General features: G+C 43.9%; 1 protein-coding gene across 1 annotated transcript in view; it reads right to left on the bottom strand.

Moving 5' to 3' along the window:
- Positions 1-4,344: 4,344 nt before the first annotated feature.
- Positions 4,345-25,098, bottom strand: part of ALK (ALK receptor tyrosine kinase) — a 34,322-nt gene continuing 13,568 nt past the window's right edge. Inside the window, exons 9-13 of the mRNA XM_032592702.1 lie at positions 21,611-21,703; positions 19,129-19,230; positions 9,173-9,307; positions 8,382-8,472; positions 4,345-5,372 (exon numbers count right to left, since the gene is read on the bottom strand). Coding sequence (XP_032448593.1) covers positions 4,686-5,372; positions 8,382-8,472; positions 9,173-9,307; positions 19,129-19,230; positions 21,611-21,703 — 1,108 coding nt within the window. The 3' untranslated portion in view covers positions 4,345-4,685. The remainder of the gene's footprint in view (positions 5,373-8,381; positions 8,473-9,172; positions 9,308-19,128; positions 19,231-21,610; positions 21,704-25,098) is intronic.

Raw genomic sequence — 25,098 nt, 5'->3', positions numbered from 1 at the left:
AATATCGGGTGTGGCAAAAGAGAACCTTCCAAAGATAAGTTTTATGATTTTACTTTGCCAATAAGTCTGCAGTTGTAACAGACATTAAGGGAAGTGAGTGGTATGGTGCCGAAGGCGTGAAGGTTGTTAAATGGACGTGATTCTCATAGTCCTGCTGCTTTCTTTCAGGAAACCACCGGATTAACTTTCTTCGCTAATTTTATGGTTTGCTAAAGAGATCTTTGAATAGAAAGAATAAACAGAACTGAGACTATAAACTTCTTTCTGGTCCGCTTCTGTATAAAGACTAAACGTAATTTGGCTTACTGGGATGACACACTGAATTAATTGGCCTTGGCTCCCAATGCATTAGGGGTCAAGGTGTCAAGGTTAATGAAAGGCACACACGTGTGCCCACGCACCACTCCTTTCCTGTGGGTTTGGGGCTGGGTGTTGGGATTTGCCTCACACAGAGGTGAAGTCTCATATTGTTAAGTGAGAAAGTGAGGGTTCACCTAACTTGCTTGAGTCACAGGGGTTGGTAACTGCACCCGGGGCTCTTAGCTGCTGCCCAGTCTGCCTGCCATCTCTCAAGGAGGTGCTGAGAGCCAAACCAGCCAAAATATTATAATCATCTGAAGTTTTGTCAATCTGCTATTCACCTATATTGGCAGATATTAAAATGTAAACATTCTAGACTCTAGCAACATGCACTAGTTGCTGAAGCTTAGTGGGAGTTCGTTCAATACGACTGTCTTTCAACTAATACCAGCTGACGTGCCTCTGAGCGAGCACTGGAGTGATGGCAGGACAAATAATTGTAATTGCTTTCAAGGAGGCAGTAGCCTTGGTAGATAGATGGAGTAAGGGAGATAGCTAGAGCGTGGGCAACAGAGGCAGCTGAGAAGTGGACTTTGGGCCAGCACTACAGACTCTGGTGTTCGCGGTCGTTCCGAGGTTAGCCCGGTAGCGCATCTTTACCTGAAGGGTAACACTTGTTTTACATTTACTGAACACTGAAGAGCGGGGAAGTCCTTGCTTCGGTTGTGTGGTCATAGTTCGTGTTCCTTCCTGCCCCCCACCCCCATTGTAGGTAATGGTCTGTTCTTACACTGAACTTTTCCAATGTTTCAAAATTAAGTTAGAGCTAAAAATAGCTTTGTGCTTGGGTAGCGCATTAAAAGTGAAATACACCTACTCAGGATACCAAAGGAAAACAGAATCTTAATAGAAGCCTTACTGTTTGTTCTCAATAATTCTCTTTTATTTTAGGGCATCCTATGGAGGATTACGGGAATGCTGGGTTTTGTTTTGCATGTTCGCACAACATGGGCAACCATCTGCTGCGATGAACTTAGCAAAGTCAAATTGTATGTTCTTTGGGGACCCATTTAAAGAGTCATTAGCTAAAGACAGATTGACAACACACTTCATACAGTTTTATGAGTCTTGTCATGGGGAGTCTGTTATCAAGGGTAGTCTGAATTTATATGCATCTTGTTTTTAGGTCCACAAAGCTCATGTGAATGTTAATCTTGCTGTTATTGGAGAGAATCTATTAAAGTAGTCTGATCACTTCGAATTTCTTAGTAAAGTCAAGTAAAGTTAATCTGCAGTTACAATCTCTTACAGCTCTAGAGCTTGCCAAGTATTATATGAAGCAGCCAGAAAATTTTTAAAAAATTGCTCAAACTGATGAAGTATCTTCCTTTTTGTGGTGCTTATTTTTAACATTTAAGCCAAGTTTTAAGTGTGATAGAGTCTTCTTATTCTTTTGAGCTGAAAAGGACTGGGTTCTAGCAGGTTCTTGCTACTGTTACTAAACAAGTGGCAGATGAAACCAAACCTGGTACAAACAGGAGAACCAGGAGGCCCAGAGGGGTGGGTACAAGGGCAGGGACATAGAGGCACGTTGTGACTTTGGAAATTCTCCCCACACCCAGCCCAGATCACTTGGGAATTGAGGAGGCATCCGAGCCAGTGCTTGTGCTTGTATACACTTCGTAATCTCCATGAGGGGCAGCGAGGAAGGGAAACCATTCTCCCCATTGCACACGGAGGTGCTGAGGTCCAGGCAGATCCGATACCCCAAGGGGAGCCGGGACTCGCACCCTAACTGGTGGGAGAGAATCCAGTCTCCTGACTACTACGTAGATCATACTCTTTAAGAAAAATTAAGTTTATTCCCGCTCTTTTGATTTGCTATGATTTTGAGGTGCCACATATTAAACTGGTCATTCTCTTACAGATTGCCAGTTTCCCAGTGGTATGGTTGTGAACTTGTGGTGAGCTTCCTTACAGATACGGAATATAAATAAGTTATTCTAGCTTATGGTTTAACTAACATGGCTTCTCTAAACTGTCATTGTGTCTGTTCATGCTCTAGGTCGGACTCTTCTATCATAGTGAATAAACAAGAGCATCTCTGGCATCTGTATGAATGGCCGTGGCCTTATGGCCTTATGGCCGAGTGGACAGTAATTGGGATTAATTTTGTGGTGATACCTAGGGCTTACAGTGAGTTAAATGAAACATCTTGAGGTCATATCTCAGTGTGGAGGTGTTTATTTACTTATCCACGTATACAGGCTTTTAAGACTTGACTATCATTTACATGAAAATTGATACCAATGAAGACAATTAGAATCAGCAAATCAAACTCGGTGGTAGTAAGGCACAACCTGAAAATGTAATGGATTTATAGTTTTTAAGAAGAGACAGGGATACAGTTTCCGCCCCCCTCCCCTCCCCCCCACCATTAATGACAATAAAAAGTTGGCTGTTTAGCCATGTAGCATGCTCCCTGTTTAACTGGTTACTGGTGTTACAGATCTAAAATGAAATCGTTCTTCTCAGTTCTTGTCAGCTCCCCTGTCATTATCCTTTAGGAGACTGCGTCTCAAAGTATCACTCTTGGGCCCCTTTAGGTGGTTTATGAGTTAGATTAATGTTTACATAATTGGACTGTTTACTTTTGTACCTGGCATGAGCCAGAACTGTACTGATTATTTTTGGCAGTTAAGATAAAGAAAAAGTGGTGTTGAGGGTATCAGATGTGCAGAACCACTGACTAGGGCAAGGCATCTGCCATAGAAAGAATGGACACTTGTCCAGCGTTGGCCTAGAACAGAATGGCTTTCCCACACCCAAAGTGATACTTGTGATGTAGGCGAAAGTGGGGCGGTGGGGGAAAAGGTGGATATGTACATATAGTCCTTTTGCTCGGGAATGCTCAGAGCCTAGCAAGGAATGGAAAATGCTCTCCTCCCGAAGCAATGCTTTGGCACAGCTACCACCGGGAAAGAAGCTGAGCAAAGGGCCGGAGGAGCAGCAGAAAGAAAGAACGACGTGAAAATTCACTGGTAAAGCCTTGTTGCGTAGGTGTGTGTGTGTCAAATTCAACTGGTCCCCAGTTCGTTTTCGTGGAAATAAACGTAATGTGTGAAAAACAAGTTCAGAGCCCCCACGACAACATGCCAGTGTCAGTCTCTGCACGCCACTGCCCTGTAGCCCCTCTCCTCTCTGCCCCCCCAGAAGAAGAATTCTGTGTTTCGGTCTGCATTTGGTAGCTAGACGAACGATGCTATGTATGATTGAGCAGATGTGTGTCCCCTCGTCCACTGGGATCACATGATGCAGGGGGATGAACGTAGGTGAACACTGGAAGGAAGGACACTGCACCCCTCCTCAGGACCACTGACGGCCTGTTACTCCAGTGACCCGCCTGTCACTTGCAGGTGGACACGTCAGCGTGGTAACTTTCATGATGGAAACTGTTGGAAGGTTTTGGCTGGGGATGTATTGATACCTAGGCCCGTGAAGGGATGGGTTTCTATGCTTCAATGTATCACTGCTGCTTAAGATTTTTGCTTTTAAATGATCAGAGTTTATTTTAATTAGTGGAAAGTTTTAAATTAAGTAAGTGATAATGCAAATCTTGAGTTTTCAATCCAGTAGGAATCCTCACACTCAGTTTTCCCCTTTTTAGTAGGAGGGTTTTCTTAAGGCATGAGGTATATTAGCGGGATGTTTGAATCTCTGGATCTGTACGTACGGTGTTTTGTATCATATTCAAAGTACGCTGAATATCTGCTTTTCATTCACACGAGTGTATTCACATTTTCTTTGTGGTACCGTAACTATTCATGTTTTTACAATCATCGTTGAATCAGCGCAATCGAAAGCATCCGGACATCATCTAAAGGGACATTTCAGTTAGTTGTCTCTGATTTTTCCTTGCCCGGTAAAGAATGAAGGTCTTTCCCCGTGCCAGCCCATTACAAGCACCTCCTTTATTTCTGTTCCCTCCCCCCTCTTCAAGTGGTCCCGGTCCACATCAGCAAGGTAAGGAGCCACCCATGACTCCGACTATGAGACACATGAGCAGCGAATTCTGACTGCACTGAGGCAGAGCACACACAGTTTGAGAGAAGCAGGAGGCAGCATACATCAAACGCCCCCAAGTCGGGGCCTTGTGTTTCTCGCTTGTCTTTGTGATATTTTTCTTCTTTTGAAAGAATGAGATGAACCCATGCTCGAAACCTTTTCCTAAAGCGTTTTGAAAATACAGCTGTTTCTGTGGCACTTCAAAACAAGTTGGCACAAAATGAAAAGCGACGTTTGGTCTCTGGTTGTGGGGGAGCCATTTCCTGTCCCTCCTCCACGGGCTCAGGGTTCCCAAGGAAGATAAATGAGTGCCAGTGGGCTCAGGGCCCAGGCTGGCTTTTCAGAATGGTGTCCTCGTAATGACTGGTTCCAGGGGCAGTGGTGGCCTCTAAAGGTAAGCCCTGTTGCTGGTAGCCATAGTTGACATTTCCACACGGGAAGTGACGTAGCCTGAACAGAGGCACTTCCTTCATGTTGGCAGTCAGCGAGGATGGTTCTAGGAGCAGAGAGGCGCCCGGAAGTCTGCCAGTTGCAACGTTCGGTGGGACGGTACAGCTTCCCTCACGTCCCAGGTTTCCTCTCTCATGGTGCTCCTTCTTTGCCGGAGGAGTGTTCTTTTTGGTGGGTTTCTCTGTAAACCATGAGCCATAAGTTGGGTTCCATAGGCTGGTGGGTTTGTTTCTGGATCCCTGGACTTTGTGTAGCTCTGATGGCGGGTTGGACTGAGAGAACGCCATATTAACGTGTCCCCCTTCCACGGCGGGCCCTCTGGTGACGCGAACAGAGAGCTCCGCGGCCGTAGGTTTCTTGGAGGCTTTGCCGGAGGAAGTGGAAGGCAGAGGGGGCGGGGCAGCTGGATCCTGCCCTTCCTCCCGTTTAGCTTGTGGAGGGGAGACTAGGAGAGGAGGCATACCCTCCGGGTCTTGGGGCCTCATGGGCACCTTTTCTTCCTCCTCCACGAGTGGGCCATACTCTATGGGCAAAGCGGTGTTGATCACGTCTGGGTCCTACAGGTGGGAGAAACAAACCGATTAAGATGCTGAATCGCAGAATTGTTGGATCTGGAAGATCCCTTAGCGATGGTCTCGTCCAAACTTACTTTACAGATGAAGAAACCATTCAGCGTTTATTGGGAATATATTAATTCATAGGCACCGGGGAATAGGAAGTGAACGGGAATCATCCTCATCCTTGAAGAGCTCGCAGAGGAAACCCTAGTATAGAAGTGTCAGGAGCTGGGAAGCAGCCAACTGCCCGGGGCAGGGGAGGCGACCAGGACAGGCTATGCAGGCTATGCCCACCACCTTGGGCAAATCTTGCAGATTCACGGGTTAAAAAATATATAAATCAGTTTAAAAAATTACTCCAGCGTATTCCCAATAAAATCCTTCAACTACAAAAGTCTGTGTGTTTGACTTCGTGTGTGTGTGTGTGTGCGCACATGTGTATGCACACGCGTGTATGCACGCAGGACAAGAGGGAGGGGAAGGGAGGAGAGGAGACACAAATGCTGTGCTGGCTTACAAGATTTATCTCTTCTCGGCTGGGGCACCTGGATAGCTCAGTCGGTTAAGCACCCCACTTCGGTTTGGGTCATGGTCTTGTGGTTTGTGAGTTCGGGCCCCATGTTGGGCTCTGTGCTGACAGCTCAGAGCCTGGAGCCTGCTTCGGATTCTGTATCTCCCTCTCTCTCTGCCCTTCCCCCTCTCATGTTCTTTCTCTCTCTCTCAAAAATAAACATTAAAAAAAAAAAGATTTCTCTCTTCTCGGGGCACCTGGGTGGCTCACTCGGTTAAGCGTCCGACTTCGGCTCAAGTCATGATTTTGCTGTCCATGAGTTTGGGCCCCACATCGGGCTCTGTGCTGACAGCTCAGAGCCTGGAGCTTGCTTTGGATTCTGTGTCTTCCTCTCTGCCCCTCCCCCACTCATTATCTCTCTTCCTTAAAAATAAAAACATTAAAAAAAAGAGATCTCTTTTCTTCCTAGCTACCTTCCATTTTCGTATTTGGCTGGGCTACACTTGATAACTTTTCCCCTGTTACATCTTCGTGTGTGCAGATTACACAGTGGTTCTTTATCTGGCCTGGATACGCTCAGCCTCTTTGTGAAACCCACGAAATGCGGCAGTGCTGTGAGGAAAACCACTTACAAACCCGACTTTGTGCTAGATCATTTTTATAGCAGTGGATTGTAATATAGAAAGGCAGAAGCAGTTGCCAGAGATTGGAAGAAAATTTGTGGAAGGAAGCTTAAACTTGGGGGAATTTAATTCTTTAATATTTTATGCAAATCGGGAAAGCCATTGCTTCAGTTTTGCAGAAGAGCACATTGGTCCAGGATTTGTCAACAAGGAGTGTGAGAATAAAAATAACTACATCCTGGTTCTCTTATTCTTTAGTTCTTTCCCTGTTAATTATTAATCTCTACGGGGGGAGTCATTCAAAATATACTTGTACAGAATTAACCTGCTTTTAAGAGGGATGTTATATACTTTGGAGAAAAATTACTCCGAAGTGTGTGTGTGTGTGTGTGTGTGTGTGTAGAGACAGACACACACACACACATTTAAGTGGGTATATTCCATTAGTATAACAATAACCTAAAATGCCATTCACAGAACACCAAGTTTTCTGAAAGAACCCCAAATAACTTGATATCTAGATAAATGCCAGTGCCCTCACTTTTTTTTTTTTTATGTTTTTATGTTATTTTTGAGAGAGAGACAGAGTGAGAGTGGGGGAGGGGCACAGAGAGACAGAGACAGAATCCGAAGCAGATTCCAGGCTCCAGGCTCTGAGTTGTCAACGCAGAGCCCGATGTGGGGCTTGGACTCACGAACCGTGAGATCATGACCTGAGCTGAAGTCTGTCGCCCAACCGACTGAGCCACCCAGTTGCCCCAGTGCCTTCACTTTTGAATGGAAGATGCTGGAAGGGTGAGACTCTGGTGCTGGGAACGAAGGATGTGGCTTGAACATGTATGTCTCTCCCGTCACAACTAAGGTGATTTAGAGAGGTCGTGGCTCATTGTCTGACTTCTGAAATACTCTCGAGAGTCTGATATCCTGGCAGAATGAGAGCCGAGAGAGGGAAAGATGTGTGGAGAGGTGACACTGCCACAGGGAGGGAGCATCCCTGAAGGGTCAGCTGGTGGTACAGGTGGAGGGACTCTTGGGGGGGGTGGGACAGGGGGCACCATGCAGCTGGTGATGCAGGTGGAGGGGCTCCACCTCCACTGACACGTGGGGAAGGGGGTGAGACTGGGTGCAGATGTCCAGGCAGGGGGGGGAATGAATTCTTAGCTTCTCCTCTCCTGAGGTAGGAGGCATAGTCTGCTAGAATGGGGTAGAAAAGGGAGAATTTAGAGTCCTTTTTGAAGGAAATAAGGACCAGCAGTACTGCTAGGAAGCTGTGTGGCTTGGAGAAACCTCTCCAAGCCTCAACTCATCTGGAAAGTGGGGATATTTTGTGTACGTGACTGAAGATACAATGGAATACATGGAAAGCGATTTGCGTATTACAGATGCTGTACTAACGCCTTTGATGATGTTAAAATTTCTCCGAATCACCTTGTTCCTCCCTTGAATCCCTCTGATATAGGTCATTGGGCATAGGATTTAACAATTATATACTGGCAGAGGTTTCACATTAGCATTTCTCTAGCCACACCATAAACTGTTTGAGAGCAGGTGTTTCCCATACGTCTCTGATGCTCCAGTTTTGTCTACAGAACCATTAGTTACCCAGTAGGGTTTTAGTCAACACTTGTGAGTCCTGATTCCCTAATATTATTGAGTGTCTGAAACTGCATCATGTGTTGGTGAAGGAAGAGGCGGTAACTAGCATTTTTTTCCCAAACCGGGCAAACTGAGGCACTCGTCATTTTACTGCAGAGATAAACAACCATTCTAGTGATTGCAACTCCCTATTTCCTGGCTGGTTTAACTTTCATTTCACATTTTGGGATTTGCCATCTTTTCCATATAAATGCTGGTCAAAGGGAAAAGAGTTTATACCTGGGTGCAGTATTCAATCCTCTCCAAAATTATGGCAAAGTTGGGCCTATCTTCAGGCTGATGTTGCCAGCACTGGGTCATTATCCGGTATCTAAAAGAAGAGTAAGCACACTCATTAAAACCGGGAGAAACAAGGGTGAAAAATAGTTTCCCCAGCACTTTCCCAGGGGGACCAGAGGTGGCACTGTCTTGGAGAGTGAAAACTCATCTATGTCCCATGTGGCTGGCATATGCCGCCCTCTGCCGCTGGGCCAAGGAATCACGCCCAGGTGTAAGGCTATTAGAACACCAAAGCTCATTAACAGACATCCTGGAGTTTACATGAAATATGGCTCCTCTCATTCCATTTCTGAACTAAAGTCACCTCTGGGGAAGAATATTCTAATTATATTTCCCATCTGCCTTGCTTGTGGGAAGGAGGTGAGGGATGCCCGACAAGACAGCAGAAAATGCAGGGATTGGAAATCTTTAAAGGTGACTTGAAACAGATGGCATAGGGCAGCCGGGGTGGAGTCTGGGACACAGATTCCTAAGAGGTGTGGGGTAGCCTGGTGGGTCCACAGCCTCCAGTCAGACAGTAGATAACTTTCAAGTCATGACATTACTGCTTCCGAGGGGCTGGAGGACTAACCCTCCTCACGCAAGTCACAGACACACTCCTATCCTGGGGCATGTTAAATGAGGTCAGCCATCTGCCCCTTCATCTTAAAAAAGCATATGTGGCTGCAATAATTTTTGAAAAGGAAAATCATCCTTAGCAACTTGTAGAAATGTTCCCAAAAGAGTCATACACGGGCCCAGGACAGTTCTTAGGTGGGTCCATCCGTCCTCCGCTGGTGACGAACTCCAGAACTTCCTGGTTGCTTTTGCTAGGGTATGGCATGTATCCAAGAGAAAATATTTCCCACAGCAGCACTCCAAAGGACCTGTGTACAGAACAGAAGATACGATATGGGCACACACACGCACACACACACGCACGCAGATATATAGACATACACACAGGGACACACAAAGACATACACATACAGATATAAAATTTGACTCTTTTGTTACACATTTTCCCAAATTGGGAATTCTTAATATGGAGAACAACAACAAAAAGAATGAGAAAGTAGCCACATGTGATGCTCCATAAAAAAGGTAACCATTGTTAGCATGTTCTTTTTTTGTTCCAGTCAAGTTCCTGTACTTAGATTTTTTTTTTTTTACATCACTGCAGTTATATTTAATAAGCAATTTTGAACCTTGGCTGTTTTTGCAGTTTCCATTACAGGATAAACATTTTCTATGCCAATAGAAACATTTGAAATAGTCCCAAAACATTCCCTGGAGTAGTTGTGCCATAATTTGCCTAATCATTTCCATATTGTTTTTAATTTTTTATAATATTTCAAAGACTGTGATGAACATCTTTGTGCATTTTTTAAAAGAACAATTTCCTTAGGAAAAATTCTTCAAATTTGGGATTAGGATAATCTAGTAAAATCTAGGATAATTCTAGTAGAATGACTAGATCAAAAGAATATGAACACCAAAAAATTCTTGGCACATACTGTCCACTTCCACTCTTCCAAATGTGTCATTCCCAATCACCAAGCAGCACTATGCAATAATGCATCAGACATTCTCCCCAACATTGAGTATTCTTATCAAAAATGAGAATTATTGCTGATTTTAAGGTAGAAAATGGTAGAATCTTTTAGATTATATTGACTTGATAATGAACATGGTTGTTTTCTCAAGTATATTCGCTCCCCCCCCCCCACCATGAATTGTTTGTATTTTTTTGCCCATTTATGTCTACATATTGTTTTGGTATTTATTAATTTTCTTTTTTATTTGTAGACCTACTTTATCAGAGATACTAACCTTTATCCAAAATTGAAATAATTCTATCAGTTGCTTTCTAATTCCACTTTTTAGCATCCCAAAGATTTTTATTTTTAGGTAGTCAAATCTATTTTTTAAAATTTTGTGATTTCCTCCATCTGTTTTACAGAGTGTACAATCCTCCCTTCACCAAAGACTAGATGAGTATTTGCTGTTTTCTTCTAAGTTGTATTTGTTCTTCCTCTCCAGCTGGATTTGAGAACTTAGTTTGATGTGTGGTGTGAGGTAAGGGTCTACATCGAATCATTTGCAAACAACAAATCCTCTAATACTATTCATAGAATAATTTCCCCCTGACTATTGACTTGTGAGTAAAAACACATCTATTTCTGAGCTCTCTATTCACTTAATCTATTTGCCTGCTCCTTGCATGATGCCATTCTGTGTTACATTTTGTGTATTTATGTTGCAATATCTGGTAGGGCAGTTTTTTCCTTAAGAAATGTAGTTGAATTCTCATTTGTTAACCTGTTTTAAATGACCTTTATTTTTTTGTTTTATTAAATTTTTTTAAATATTTTTGAGACAGAGAGAGACAGAGCATGAGTGGGGGAGGGGCAGAGAGCGAGGGAGACACAGAATCTGAAGCAGGCTCCAGACTCTTAGCCATCAGCATAGAGCCCAATGTGGGGCTTGAACTCACGGAACGTGAGATCATGACCTGAGCTGAAGTCGGACGCTCAACTGACTGAGCCACCCAGGCGTCCCTAGTTTTATTTTTTAAATGTTTACATTCATTTTGAGAGAGAGAAAGCGCATGAGCGCAAGTCAGGGAAAGAAAGAGAGAGAGAGAGAGAGAGAGAGAGAGAGAGAGAGAGAGAGAGAGAGAGAATCCCAAGCAGGATCTGAGCTGTCAGCGCAGAGCCTGATGTGGGCTCAAACTCACGAACTGTGAGATCATGACCTGAGCCAAAACCAAGAGTTGGACGCTTAACAGGTGCCCCCGTTTTAAATAAACTTTAAAATGATGCTATCATGTTCCAGAAGCATCATCTTTCATATTTTGACTAAAATTTTTATTTTAGCCTTTAATTTCTTACTTAGCTTTTTGGCAAAAAGAAAAAAAAAGGGTCTATCCTTGTTTTTGCATCTGGGTGTAGTTTTCAGATGTTAATAAATATTCTATCAAAAATTGTAGAGAACTATAGCTTCTCCATCTCTTAAGGAAAAAAAAGTACATCATCTTGGTGAAATTTCAAAGATTCTTGTGAGGAGCATTGGGCAAAGATATTGTCCGTATTTTTCAGGTGAGAATTCTAAAGCAGAGGTTATTATACAGTTAATCTGAGACAGACTGGAATACGTTATTAGATCTCTCGATTCTGCTAACTACAAATTGCCTGGTGTATATATTCTTCTCAGTTTGTCTTCCCCCAAGGCAAAACAAAATAGGCAAAATCATGCAAAAAAACCTGGTAGTAAGGCATAATGAATTCCAGCTATCTTTTTTCTGCCTGTCTAGGTAGCTAGAGAAATAGATTGTAGTATCCTTTGAGAGAAGCAGCATATTAGACAGCAAATAGATATTTATTTTCTTGGTTTGGAGTTCAAAGGAGCAAGAGGCAGTGTTGGTCATAGAACTTTGATAATTTTAGGTAAGGAGAGTTGTCATATTTAGCAAATAGCCATACAGGAACCATATTTCTTCCAGACAAACAAGAGATGCTTTTAAAATATAAGTATATCCCAAATACTGCCTGGGATATACTTATACTAAAAAATTACTCACTGTTCATCTGAAATCCAATTTTAACTGGTCATCTTTTATTTTATGTGCCAAATGGTTCTATGTTTTGTGTGCCAAATGGTTCTTTAATCACCTATAAGCCTGTCCTAAGTAGGAGCAATAGAGCCCACGGCTTTGCCCCAAAACATTCAAAGCCAAATAAAAACAAGTATTTAAAAAACAAAACAAAACAAGATACTCTTCCTTCTCTTGGTATTAAACTTGCTCTGCCTGAAATTAAAGAAACAGCTTAAGTAACTGCTGATTAAATTGTTTAAAGAATTTGAATCAGTGAAGATAATCTGGTGACAAGGTTTTAAAATCGTGAATCGTGCTGTGCTCATCAGTCTTTTAAAGTTACATTTTATTTTCCTTTATTCATAGCTTGGAGCACAGTTTTTGGAAAAATGGGAACCAAAAGTGCGTCTGGCTTTTGGAATGGGTAAGTTAAGGGGATGAAAGGCAGAGCGTAGGGAATACAGTCAGTGGGATTGTAACAGCGCTGTGTGGTGACAGGTGGTAGCCACATTTGTGATGAGCACAGCATAATGTATACACTCGTCCAATCACTATGTTGTACATTATGTGTCACCTGTACTTCAACAACAACAAAAAGGTTACTGTACTGTATTTAGGTATCCAGCCAGCTGATCCCACTGTCTCCTGCAGTTCTCCTGGGAGCTCGAGACTCACAGACCAGAAGTCCACTCAGCATCTCCACTGGCCTGTCTTACAGGCATCTCAGACTGGACTTGTCCAAAAGCTCTTTCCCCACCCAACCCATCTCCTCTGTTCTCTCCGGTGGCGGCCATCCCAGGAAGTGCCCTCGACCTCACTCTTGCCACACCTCCCACTCTACAGCTGACTTTCAGCAATCCTGTCCACCCTCAAGGCACAGCTCGAATCCCACCACGGCTACTGGCTGCCCTGCCACCACTAAGCCTGCCTCTCTGTTCTCTTATCGAGAAATGGGCAGGGTTTCCCATCTTCACCTGCCCCACTCCAGTATCACTTCATTGGCAGCCAGAGTGATTTTTTTTTTTTTTTTTTTTACAGATCCTGTCAAGCTCTGGCTTCCAACCTTTCAGGGGCATCCCATTGTGCGCTGAATAGAACCCACGTCCCCTAACCTGGTTCCTAGGGCACTCTGCGTCCGGCCCCTGCCTGCCCTTCTTTCTCAACTGTCACTGGCCCTCAGGCTCACCAGCTCCAGCCATGAAGACTTGTTTTCATTCCTCAAACAAGCTCATCTTGCTTCTGCCACTGGCCTTTTACATTTGACTTTCCCCGCAGCCTGGAAAGCCTTCCTCTCAGATCTTTCCATCTTTCTGCCATTCAGGCATTGGGCTGTCACCTCCTCCATGGAGCTGTCCCCACCATCTGGACTAAACAGCCTCCCTCCTCAGGCCCCTCCACCCCACACTCTTTATCCTCTGCTTTTTTGTCTCCATGGCACTCATCAATATCCGAGGTTATGCAATTTATCTGTGTCTTTAAGCATTTTAATTAGGAAATAATGTAAGCTTTAAAAAGGAAAGGTAATATAATAGATAATTTTGTACCTAGGTGTTAAACTTTTGTCTTATTTGTGTCCAGTCTCCTTTTCTTTTTTTGAAGAAAAAAAAATAGTTAAGTCCCAACCTCCCTCCTCTCCTCCTCCCCTCCCTCCCCTTCCCTCACTGAAGTTGGAATGTAACATTCCCATCTATGTTTGCAGAGTTTTTGCAATGTGTGAAAGCATAATAACAAATCTGTATTACAGACTTGGCTTTTGTATTGTAAAATTATGCATAATGATATCCCACCCCTTTCTGGAACTTGTCTTTCTTTCAATAAAGGTTGCATACAGATTTATCCATGTTGGTACATGCAGGTTTAGTGTGTTCTTTCATATTGCTAAATAGTTTTCTGTGATATCGGTAAACCACCATCTATTTTCCATCCCCTGTTCGATGTTTTTGCCTTTTCTCTATTATAAACAGTGTTGCAAATGAACATCCTTGCCCAAATCCATTTTTGTCAACCTCTAAAGTAGACACTTGGAAACAGAATTGCTGGGTCACAGGATAGACATGTGTTCAGAACGGTTACCTAATTACTGACCTTACTATCTGCATTTGGCTAGGGTAGTTGGTGATGCTCTAACTTTGGTGCACATGGAATCACCCAGAGGCCTCCTTAAAACACAGATTGCTGGGCCCCACCCCTAGAGCTCCTGTTTCATTAGGCCCGAGGTGAGGGCTGAGCACCTGCATTTCTAACAAGTCTCAGGTGATGCTGGGGCTGCTGATCCCAGGACCACTGTGATCCACTGGCTTTGGGTAAGTCACATCCCAGTGACTTAAATTTTTTTTTTTTTTTCAACGTTTATTTATTTTTGGGACAGAGAGAGACAGAGCATGAACGGGGGAGGGGCAGAGAGAGAGGGAGACACAGAATCGGAAGCAGGCTCCAGGCTCTGAGCCATCCACCCAGAGCCCGACGCGGGGCTCGAACTCACGGACCGCGAGATCGTGACCTGGCTGAAGTCGGACGCTTAACCGACTGCGCCACCCAGGCGCCCCGCATCCCAGTGACTTAAAACAACAAAGGCTCCTGCTCACATCATCAAAACATGGGTCAGGAAGGGGATTCTGATCATTGTGACTCCCCCGTCTTGTGATGTGTTTCACAGTTTGGAGGACGTTTGTCCACTGTCCTCTTGGTTTCCTGTGTTGCTGTTGAGAAACTCGAAACCATTTGGATTCCCTATTTTAATCTCTGATCACTTTTTACTATTATTATTTGTCTCCTTGAAAGCTTGCAAAATCTTGAACACCACTGGTCTGAAATTTCACGATGACGTGCTTTTGCGTGGCTCTTTTTACTCACCACGCTTGGCACTTGGTGGACACTTTCATTCTGGAAATGTATGCCTTTCTGTTCTGGAAAATCCTCTTGAATTGTTTCTTTGATAGGTTTATTCCCTTCGCTTCTTCTGTTCATTCTTTCTGGGACTCCCATTTGTCAGATAATTGGATCTAATGGGTCTAATCTTCTTAATTTTCTTTTCTTTTCTTTCCTACATATCCCATTGGTTCATAGTTGTTTTATTTTCTAGAAGATTTATTCAACTCTGACTTCCAACCTTTCTGTTACTTTTACATGCCTATTATCATATTAAAATATAAACCGTTTTCTTAACAATAGTTTTAGATTGTAAATGAAGGATGAAGGTAATAGTGTTCTCACATACTTCACATTCAATTTCCCCTACTTTTAGCATCTTACATTAGTATGGTATATTTGTTACAATTAATGAGCCAATATTAAGGCATCATTATTAACTAGAACCTATAGTTTATTCAGATTTCCTTAGCCTTTGCTGCATTTACTTTTTCTGTTCCAGGTCACCATTAGAATATCACATTTTATGTATTTGTCATATTTCCTTAGGCTACTCTTGCCTTTGGCAACTTCTCAGGCTTTCCTTGTTTTTGATGACTTTGACAGTTTTGAGTATTGGTCAGGGCTTTAGCAGAATGTCCATTTGGGATTTGTCTGCTTTCTTATGATGAGACTAGAGTTGTTGGGTGTGGGGAGAAAGACCACAGAGGTTAAATGCCGTTTTCGTCACATCATATCAAGGGCACATGCTACCAACATGATCTATCACTATAGATACTGACCTTGACCACCTGACCTAACATGGCCGTGTGCTGCTCACATGAGCTTCAGGAGACTAATGCTCCACCTCCTTGAGGGCTCTCTCATATTTCTATTTCTAAGAACTTTTTTTCTCTAAAACCCTTGTTTTAAACAATCTTTTGTCCTTAGATTACGGTTGCAACAATTCATCTTTCTGAGGATATTATAGTTTTTAGAAGTTTTCCTAAGCTTTCTGCATTTTTCTGCCTCCAAATTCCTCTTTATATATTTGTTTCCTTCAGATCAGAATCTTCTCTCAAGCATTTGTTGATTCTTGGCTGGCTGCTCATATTTTATTACGGGGACATTACAAAGCCGATGAGAAGTTCTATGTAGATCTTATCCAGTGGGGGAGCAGCTGGCTTGCATGTTCCACTGGGTATCGGTCCCTGTCACTGCTGTCACAAACTGCCACAAACTTGGTGGCTTAAAACAACAGAAGTTTATTTTCTCACAGCTCTGAGGGCCAGATGTCCAAAATCAGTGCCATATCCTGGACTGAAATCATGGTGTCTGCAGAGCCACGCCCCCTCTGGAGGCTCTAGGGGAGAATCTGTTCCTTGCCTCTTCTGGCTTCTGGAGGCTGTCGGAATTCTTTGACTTGTGGTCACATATCTTCCACCTCTATCTGTGCTCACATTGCCTCCTCCTCTCTGTGTGTGGCATCTCCCTCTGCTTGCCTCTTATGAGGACCCTTGTGATGGCATTTAGGGTCCACCGACATAATCCAGGATGACTGTCCCACCTCAAGATCCTCAATCAATCACGTCTGCAAAGGCTCTTTTTTCCTTACATGGGTATCAATTACAGGTTTCTGGGATGAGGGCCTTTGGATCACCATTGTTTAGACTATTGCCACTTGGAGCACCTGGAATTTCTCTCTTCATTGGTCAGCTCCTCCAATGAGGAACCCTTTGGTCAACTCCTACCTTCTGCCATGTTCCTGTCACTGAGGGGAAGAGGGGTGCATACATTTATCTTATTTTATTTTTAAATTTTTTAACGTTCATTTATTTTTGAGAGAGAGAGAGACAGAGCATGAATGGGGGCAGGGGGCAGAGAGAGAGGGACACACAGAATCTGAAGCAGGCTCCAGGCTCTGAGCTGTCAGCACAGAGCCCAACATGGGGCTCGAACTCATGAACTGCAAGATCATGACCTGAGCCGAAGTTGGACACTCAACGAACTGAGCCACCCAGGCGCCCCCCTATTTTTTTTAATTTTAGAGATACAGCACAAGTCAGGGAGGGGGGAGAGAGAGAGAGAGAGATAGAATCTTAAGCAGGCTCCATGCTTAGTGCAGAGTCCAACGTGGGACTTAATCCCACGACCCCAGGATCATGACCTGAGCCAAAATCGAGAGTCAGATGCTTAACCAGCTGAGCCACCCAGGCACCCCAAGGGGACATACATTTTTAAGTAAGTAGACTTAATAAACTTAAGTAGGTAGACTTAAGTATATATATGTATATATACACACATACCTATAAACAGGGATATATATATTCCTGTTTATAGTAGAGAATTCATCCTCAGTGATGTCCAATGTCCCTAAGACCAGAAAAACGTTAATTCAATCTCTTTACAGAAGGAACCCCCGGTCTTGTGTTATGGTAGGGGAGAGATAGGCGGTGAGGGAATGGGCCACGACTCTGGTTACTTTTTAAATATATCTGTCACTGATTTTCCTACCTGCTGCACCTCTACTTCCAGGGGTGCCTGACACCTTTACTTTCTGGGCCTTTCTTGGGCTCTTGGACAGAGCGAACCAGGTTGCTTCTGGACCTAGTTATCAACTTTCTGGTGTCCTAAGTAAGGTACCACTTGTCCATAAACTTCCCAGTTTCCAAAATATTGTCATTGTTGTCATTTTTATCCTTGGGGATTTTTATACAACTAAAAAGACTCCCTTTAATGGTGTGTGTGTGTGTGTGTGTGTGTGTGTGTGTGTGTGTGTATTTTGGCAGGGAGCACAGGTTTAATCCTCCATTTAAAATTATGTGTTTCTCTTATAAACCTTGTGTAAAAAAGTACAGAGATTTCCTAAAAAATTAAAAAAAGAGCTACCTTAATATCCAGCTATCCCAGTTCAGTCGGTTAAGTGTCTGACTCTTGATTTTGGCTCAGGTCATGATCTCACTGTTTGTGAGATCAAGCCCCATGTCAGGCTGTGCACTGACAGTGTAGAGTCTGCTTGGAATTCTCTCTCTCCCTCTCTCTGTACCTCCCTCTCCCCTCCCCCCCCCCAAAATAAATAAATAAAGTTTAAGAGAAAGAAGAAACAAAAAGAAAGATCCAGCTGTCCCACTTCTGGGTATATAGCCAATGGAAATAAAATCAGTGTATCAAAGAGATATCTGCACTCTTAAGTTCACTGCAGCATTATTCATAATAGCCAAGATGTGCAAACAACCTAAATATCCATTGACAGATGAATGGTAAGGAAAATGTGGCATGTTTATATGCAATGGAGTATTATTCAGCCTTAAAAAAGAAAATCCTGCCATTTGTGACATATAGATAAACCTGTAGAACCTGATGTGAAGTCAAATGAGCCTGACACAGAAAGACACATACCGCATGATCTCACTTAAAAGTGGGACCATAGGGGCGCCTGGGTGGCGCAGTCGGTTAAGCGTCTGACTTCAGCCAGGTCACGATCTTGCGGTCCGTGAGTTCGAGCCCCGCGTCAGGCTCTGGGCTGATGGCTCAGAGCCTGGAGCCTGTTTCCGATTCTGTGTCTCCCTCTCTCTCTGCCCCTCCCCCGTTCATGCTCTGTCTCTCTCTGTCCCAAAAATAAATAAACGTTGAAAAAAAAAAAAAAGTGGGACCATAAATGCAGAGGGTAGATGGTTGCCAGAGGTAGGAGGAAGGAGGAAATGGGAGATGTTGGTCAGGAGCACAAAGTTTCAGTTATGCAGGATGAAAAAGTTCTGGAGATCTAATGTACAGTGTTTTTCAAACGTATTTTTAACTGCACAAGGGGTCTCAACACCACTGTAACCTGCAGCACTTTTGTGCTGATAATTATTTTCTTTTATCCTTCTGTTAATGGGGAGGATTTCACTGATCAATTTTTCTGATGTTAACTCAATGTCACGTTCCTGAAAGAAACCCAACTTCATAGGTATGTGGAAAAAACAAATCACATGTGCCTCTCACTGTGTAGTCCCCAGCCAGTGGCATCAGCATTACCTGGAAACTTGGTAGGAATGCAAATTCTCAGTGATCCATAAGATTTCAGGGTAGGGAGAGTAATCTGTGCTCTACCAGCCTTTCTGACGATTCTGATACATGCCAACATTTGACAGCCCCTGTTGTAGAGGTGTGTTGACTCGTCTCCTCTCCCCCTTCCCCGGGAGAGCTTGGGATCCTGTGGCCCAAGAGTGCTACCAGTAAGGCCCACAGTGAGACCCACAGGAGGGCAACAGAAAGACTCACCACGTGTCTGTTTTAGAAGTAAATATTCCTTCCATGAAGGCTTCTGGAGGCATCCATTTGACCGGCAGCATCGCACAGCCTCCCTTTCGGTAGTAGCTCGCTCTGTGGGGGAGAAGAGGAAACCCAGACTTGGTTCTGGAGGTGTCCCTGAGTGGCCAGGCAACAACAAGCTGTAGCCATCACAGCATTGAAACTAACGAGGCCTTCCTGCGGTTCAGGAGGAGAGCAGGGGAACACAGATCGTTTAAAATTAAGTTAAGAACTTTGGTGTCATTTAATAGGAGGCAGCTCGCTGGAGGCATGAAAGCGAAGATCTATGCAATGACTAAAATATCCAGTAGCAGATGGTTAGATTTCCCCGATGGGTTTTGTGGATTATAACTCACAATGAATCACAGTACTCCAGCCTTGTAAGTACAGCCTGCTTCCTGATGGTCTGCAGTAATTGGAGACCCAGCCTGGGGGAGCTGAGAGCAGGGTCTGTGTCGTGTTCACTTTGGATCCTCCCCGACGCTCATGCAGCATTTAGTTTCAATATGGGTGCTCAACAGAGGGTCTAGGCAGCTGGAGGGAAGCTGCCTCCCACAGCACCCTCGGCAGGAGAGCACAGGGCTGGGGGTGGAGCTGGCTTCAAAGGCGTGAGTTAGTTGATTGGTTTTTATCATGAGCTGCGTTAATGACGTCACTGACAAAGACTGATCAATTACCTCATACCTTTGGGAGGCAGCTCCCCTCTAGCTGCTTAGATTAATTACTTCAATAAACATGTCCAGTGGTCTCACCTTACGCATGGGGGACATACTCTAAGACCCCCAGTGGATGCCTGAAACCACAGATAGTACCTAACCTTATATATACCACGTTTTTTCTTATATATATGTACCTATGATAAAGTTCAATTTATAAATCAGGCACAGTGAGAGATGAACAACAATAACTAATAACAAAATGGAATAATTACAACAGCATGCCATAATAAAAGTTAGGTGAATGGGGGGGTCTCTCTGTCTCTCTCAAAACATCTTACTGTACTGTACTCACCCTACTTCTTGTGATGATGTGAGATGATAAAAGGCCTACGTGGTGCGATGAAGTGAGGTGAGTGACACAGGCATTGTGACGTAAAGTTAGGCTATTAGTAACCTTCTGGTGGTGTGTCGGGAGGAGGGTCATCTGCCTCCAGACCACACAGGGGACCGCAAGTAACTGAAACTGGGGAAAGAGAAACCGCAGATAAGGGGGGATTCCTGTACTATTTACTCTGCCATGTGCTGAAGACAGAAGTCATAGTCCGTCTCGTCCAAGGGTACGGTTTAGTGGAAGAAACAGACACATAGACAACTGCGGTGTAGACAATGCATATGAGGATGTAAGTGTGCATGTAGCTCAGTGCCACAGGGGCAGGGGCAAGGCACAGGAAGTTTCCTAGCGGGGCTGATGGGAACAGCGGGGCTGTGGGCAAGTTGGGGTGGTGAAGCCTGGTGCCAGGGAGCTGTCAGAGCTGGTGGGGATGGAGAGGAGGCGCCCATCACCGATGGGCTCGCTAAGTCATGCTGCGACACTGGTATCTGAAACCATGGGCTTTCTGGGCATTCTGAGAAAGGAGGCGAAGGGATGCTGAGACTCTGAGAGCTGGGAGAAGAGAGAGTGAAGCACCCAGTCCTCCCTGCACTTCTCTCCTGCAGGAAGGGGGTGGCATCAGCATTCCCACCCGTGTTGATGATTATCAGTTCTACGGGGGCCTGCGGGGGCGGGGTGGGGAGGCCCTTACTCTCCCAAGAGTGAAAACTCTAAGTGACCATCTCTCCTCACTCTTCCCCTGGGTCAGGGAGGGCGTCATTAGTGACCATGCGAAGGAGTGACTTTCTCAGCTCACCGAGCAAGTCCCGGTTGTAAATAATCAGACAGAAGTGAACCCGGGGGTTGGGAAGAGAAGAGTAAGGTAAAGTACAATTGAATATTTTTGTTTAATTACAAAAATTATTTTATTTTTTTTTAATGTACCCTTGAGAATATGGCAGGGATAAAGAAATGAAGCTAAATTAGGCACCCTCCCGTGGCTCCTAGAGCGGGTGGAGAAGACCAGTGAGCTTGCCCGTTATGTTGTCAGTTCTGGGGTGCTCCTGCCTGGGGTGATGGAAGCCAAGTCCATTTGGAATTCCCTGCTAGTGAGGAAAGGGGTTAAGTAAAAGTTTATTGAGAACGTTTTCCATATCAAGTATGCAGGTTATTCTGTGTCTGAGAACATCCTGGGATTAATGAGAGTTGGAACCAGAAAGAATGTGGTGTCAGTGACTGCAGTCAGAGATCCTAGAATTAGACCGCCAGGCATGGGCCCTAATTAAGATTTCGTATGTCCTGGACAGGGACTTAAGGAAATGTTAGGTGGCCAGTTGACAGGGTACCAGCGCAAGCACAAGCAGCGACGTCCCATCCTCTTGAGGGGATAGGGCTTGGATGGGTGACAGCAATCCTTGCTCACCTGTAGATGTCTCGGGCCATTCCAAAGTCTCCGATCTTGGCCACTCGGCCAGGGCCTGGACACGTCAAGAGGCAGTTCCTGGCAGCAATGTCCCTGGGAAGAAAAATGAAGGAGAAAATGCACTTCCGAATTTATTTCTGGGAAGATAAACGTGATATCCATCACAAGGACTTCCACCTGCAATCTGAGTTCAAATAGTTCCCTCTCTGCCCTGTATTTCCTTTGCTACTTCTACCTCAGTATGAAAGAAATAGCTGTACCAATTCCACCCTCAGAACTACCAGGGAAATGGAAACGGAACAGGGGAGATGATTGAAAATGTCTAATGGGAGAATAATAATGAAAGTAACGATAATAGGAACTAGAATTTATTGGCCTCTTGCTCTGTACCAAGCATTGTTCTAAGTGCTTCATGGGTAATTATCACAACAACCCAATAAGATACAGTGTGCTATTATTGTTCTCATTTGGGTAAAAAATGTAAGCTAAAAGAAAATAATAGAGGGACGTAAGAAATGCCATTTGGCCTTAGGCTATTGTTTTGTACAGATTGCTGTTGGAGTCTGCCAGTTGTCTCGAGGATTGTGCTGGGACAGCAGGACTTCCATGACACCAAATTCAAGCAGGTCAAGGTATTCCTAAGTAATTCTAGTTTTCTTTTTTTTCTTTCTTTTTTTTTTTAAGAAGCTACTATTGTTCTCACATCCATGATTGTCACTAAAGCCTTTGCTAAGCTGCGTGCATCACAGCTCTGTGGCTGAAGAATCTTTTCTTTCAAGTTATAAAGTTATCATGTCTTCTTTGCTGTTGTATACCAGATGGCCTGCTTTCCTGTGGCATGCCTATAAGGCATGATCAAAGCTTTCCAAGGCTCATCAGCATCTACTTGCTGACTGCTTACCCATTCTTGACGTGAGCGTGGGAATGAAGGATGCATCCAGAAGAAGTCTGGGATGGGCCTCTCATAATATTAAAGTCCCGGACAGAAAAAAAAAAAAGAGTACTTCTCAGGCAGTACAGGTAGTGCTTCCATAATTTCAACTGGTTTCCCAAAGGTCCTGATCTTTGGTTGAGAAATAAGGACGTGGAAAATAAACAGGACCAGGACTGGGGGTCATCAGGACACTTAAGATACCAGAACAATGGGTTGGAGTGGGAGATGGATGTTGTTAATGCCACTGACCTGATGCCGAAGGTTTAAGTTGAATTTCGAGGAGCAATAGTGCATCAAATGCCCTAATAAAACTATAAAAGCATAACATATATGACATCAAAAAGAAGAAAAATAGTAGGATATATAGCCATTGCTTCTCAAGAAAAATAGACTGAAGTAGAACAGGAACAATATTTATATCTCCAGGAAGGTCTTTACGCTGATGTGCGTGAAATGGTTGCTTAAAAAAGTGATTTTGAATTTCACGGCAAGAAAGTGAATGTGATATCATAGAACATGCCATGAATTGGTAGAATGACCCATAATTCTTGAAATGGCAATAAACCATGTCCACAGGAAACAGGTCTAGTAGAAGAATGGGAGCGTGAGAATCTGGGGGAAGGAGCTCCTCTCTGAATGCAGAAGGTGTGCACGCATGGGAGCCTGTGAACCTTGAGGCAGATGTCGGTGGAGGAGAGAGGATAAGAGGTCACACTGCTGTAGGAGTGTGCCACAGAGCCCATAGCCAGCGAGGAAGTACAAAAGACGCCTTCCTAATGCCAGTTACCCCAGAAGAAAAACTTTGATCGAGATGGACAATTTCTTTTTTTTTTTTTATATATGAAATTTATTGACAAATTGGTTTCCATACAACACCCAGTGCTCATCCCAAAAGGTGCCCTCCTCAATACCCATCACCCACCCTCCCCTCCCTCCCACCCCCCATCAACCCTCAGTTTGTTCTCAGTTTTTTAACAGTCTCTTATGCTTTGGCTCTCTCCCACTCTAACGTCCTTTTTTTTTTTTTTTTTTTTTTCCTTCCCCTCCACCATGGGTTCCTGTTAAGTTTCTCAGGATCCACATAAGAGTGAAACCATATGGTATCTGTCTTTCTCTGTATGGCTTATTTCACTTAGCATCACACTCTCCAGTTCCATCCACGTTGCTACAAAAGGCCAGATTTCATTTTTTCTCATTGCCATGTAGTATTCCATTGTGTATATAAACCACAATTTCTTTATCCATTCATCAGTTGATGGACATTTAGGCTCTTTCCATAATTTGGCTATTGTTGAGAGTGCTGCTATGAACATTGGGGTACAAGTGTCCCTATGCATCAGTACTCCTGTATCCCTTGGGTAAATTCCTAGCAGTGCTATTGCTGGGTCATAGGGTAGGTCTATTTTTAATTTTCTGAGGAACCTCCACACTGCTTTCCAGAGCGGCTGCACCAATTTGCATTCCCACCAACAGTGCAAGAGGGTTCCCGTTTCTCCACATCCTCTCCAGCATCTATAGTCTCCTGATTTGTTCATTTTGGCCACTCTGACTGGCGTGAGGTGATACCTGAGTGTGGTTTTGATTTGTATTTCCCTGATAAGGAGCGACGCTGAACATCTTTTCATGTGCCTGTTGGCCATCTGGATGTCTTCTTTAGAGAAGTGTTGAGATGGACAATTTCTATTAGAAGTTGCCTTTTGCTTATAAAGCAGACCATCTGATACATTCCTGATTTGATCTTTGACGATTCCATTTCTCAAAAACGGTAAGAGCAGCAACAAACTATTACCCTGGGATCTAATTCTGACCTTTGGTAACTATTTACAGATGTGGAAGTGGTAGGACTCTTGGGAGAATGTGGTCCTGTTATCTTATTATCTATAATGACAGAGTGCTGGATATAGTCGAAATATATCACGGCTTGAGGAAAGCAGATTTCAAAACGTCAGGGGAAAGAAGGATGTGATCTCTAAGCCAGGGAATCTGGATACTGGGTGAATGACATGGGGTGGAGATGAAAAAGCAGAAATGATCTCAGTGAGAAGGGAAGGCAGGTATCCGCAGTCACCAAGGTGACTGCACAGCTTACTGTCCGATGAGTCCAGACTTAGAGAACACAGACAACAGGTGGAAAGATGGCTTTAGCTAGGGATGAATTCTAAAAAGAGTATGACCTTGTCTTGTCTGAATAGCAATAAAGTCCAGAACTGAGATTTATGGAAAGTTCTGGGCACAACGAAAAGGGCAAGACTGCCCTGCACTTTGAAGCAAAGGGTGTAGCTTTGGAGGGAACATGAAGGATTGGTCCCAGCCCCTTTTTCACTCCTGTTATTTCTATCAAGCACAAATCCTGCAAGTTGGACAGAGTTAGAATTAAGATGAAGATCTGAAGACAAAAATGATGGAGGGACAGTAAAAGGATAAGCTGGTGTGAGCATTTATTGCCTTGTTTTAGGAATGACTTTGGGAGCCTGGGCGAGCACATTTCTTGATCTTTAATGTCTCCATTTTTATTAGGGCAAAAAGCAGGGCTTGCTATCTGCCTACTTGCTTT

This window comes from Lynx canadensis, chromosome A3 (assembly GCF_007474595.2).
Source record: "Lynx canadensis isolate LIC74 chromosome A3, mLynCan4.pri.v2, whole genome shotgun sequence".
In the NCBI taxonomy this organism is placed as follows: domain Eukaryota; kingdom Metazoa; phylum Chordata; class Mammalia; order Carnivora; family Felidae; genus Lynx; species Lynx canadensis.
Note: the sequence above shows the minus strand (reverse complement) of the source record. Positions and strands in the feature narration are given on the sequence as shown.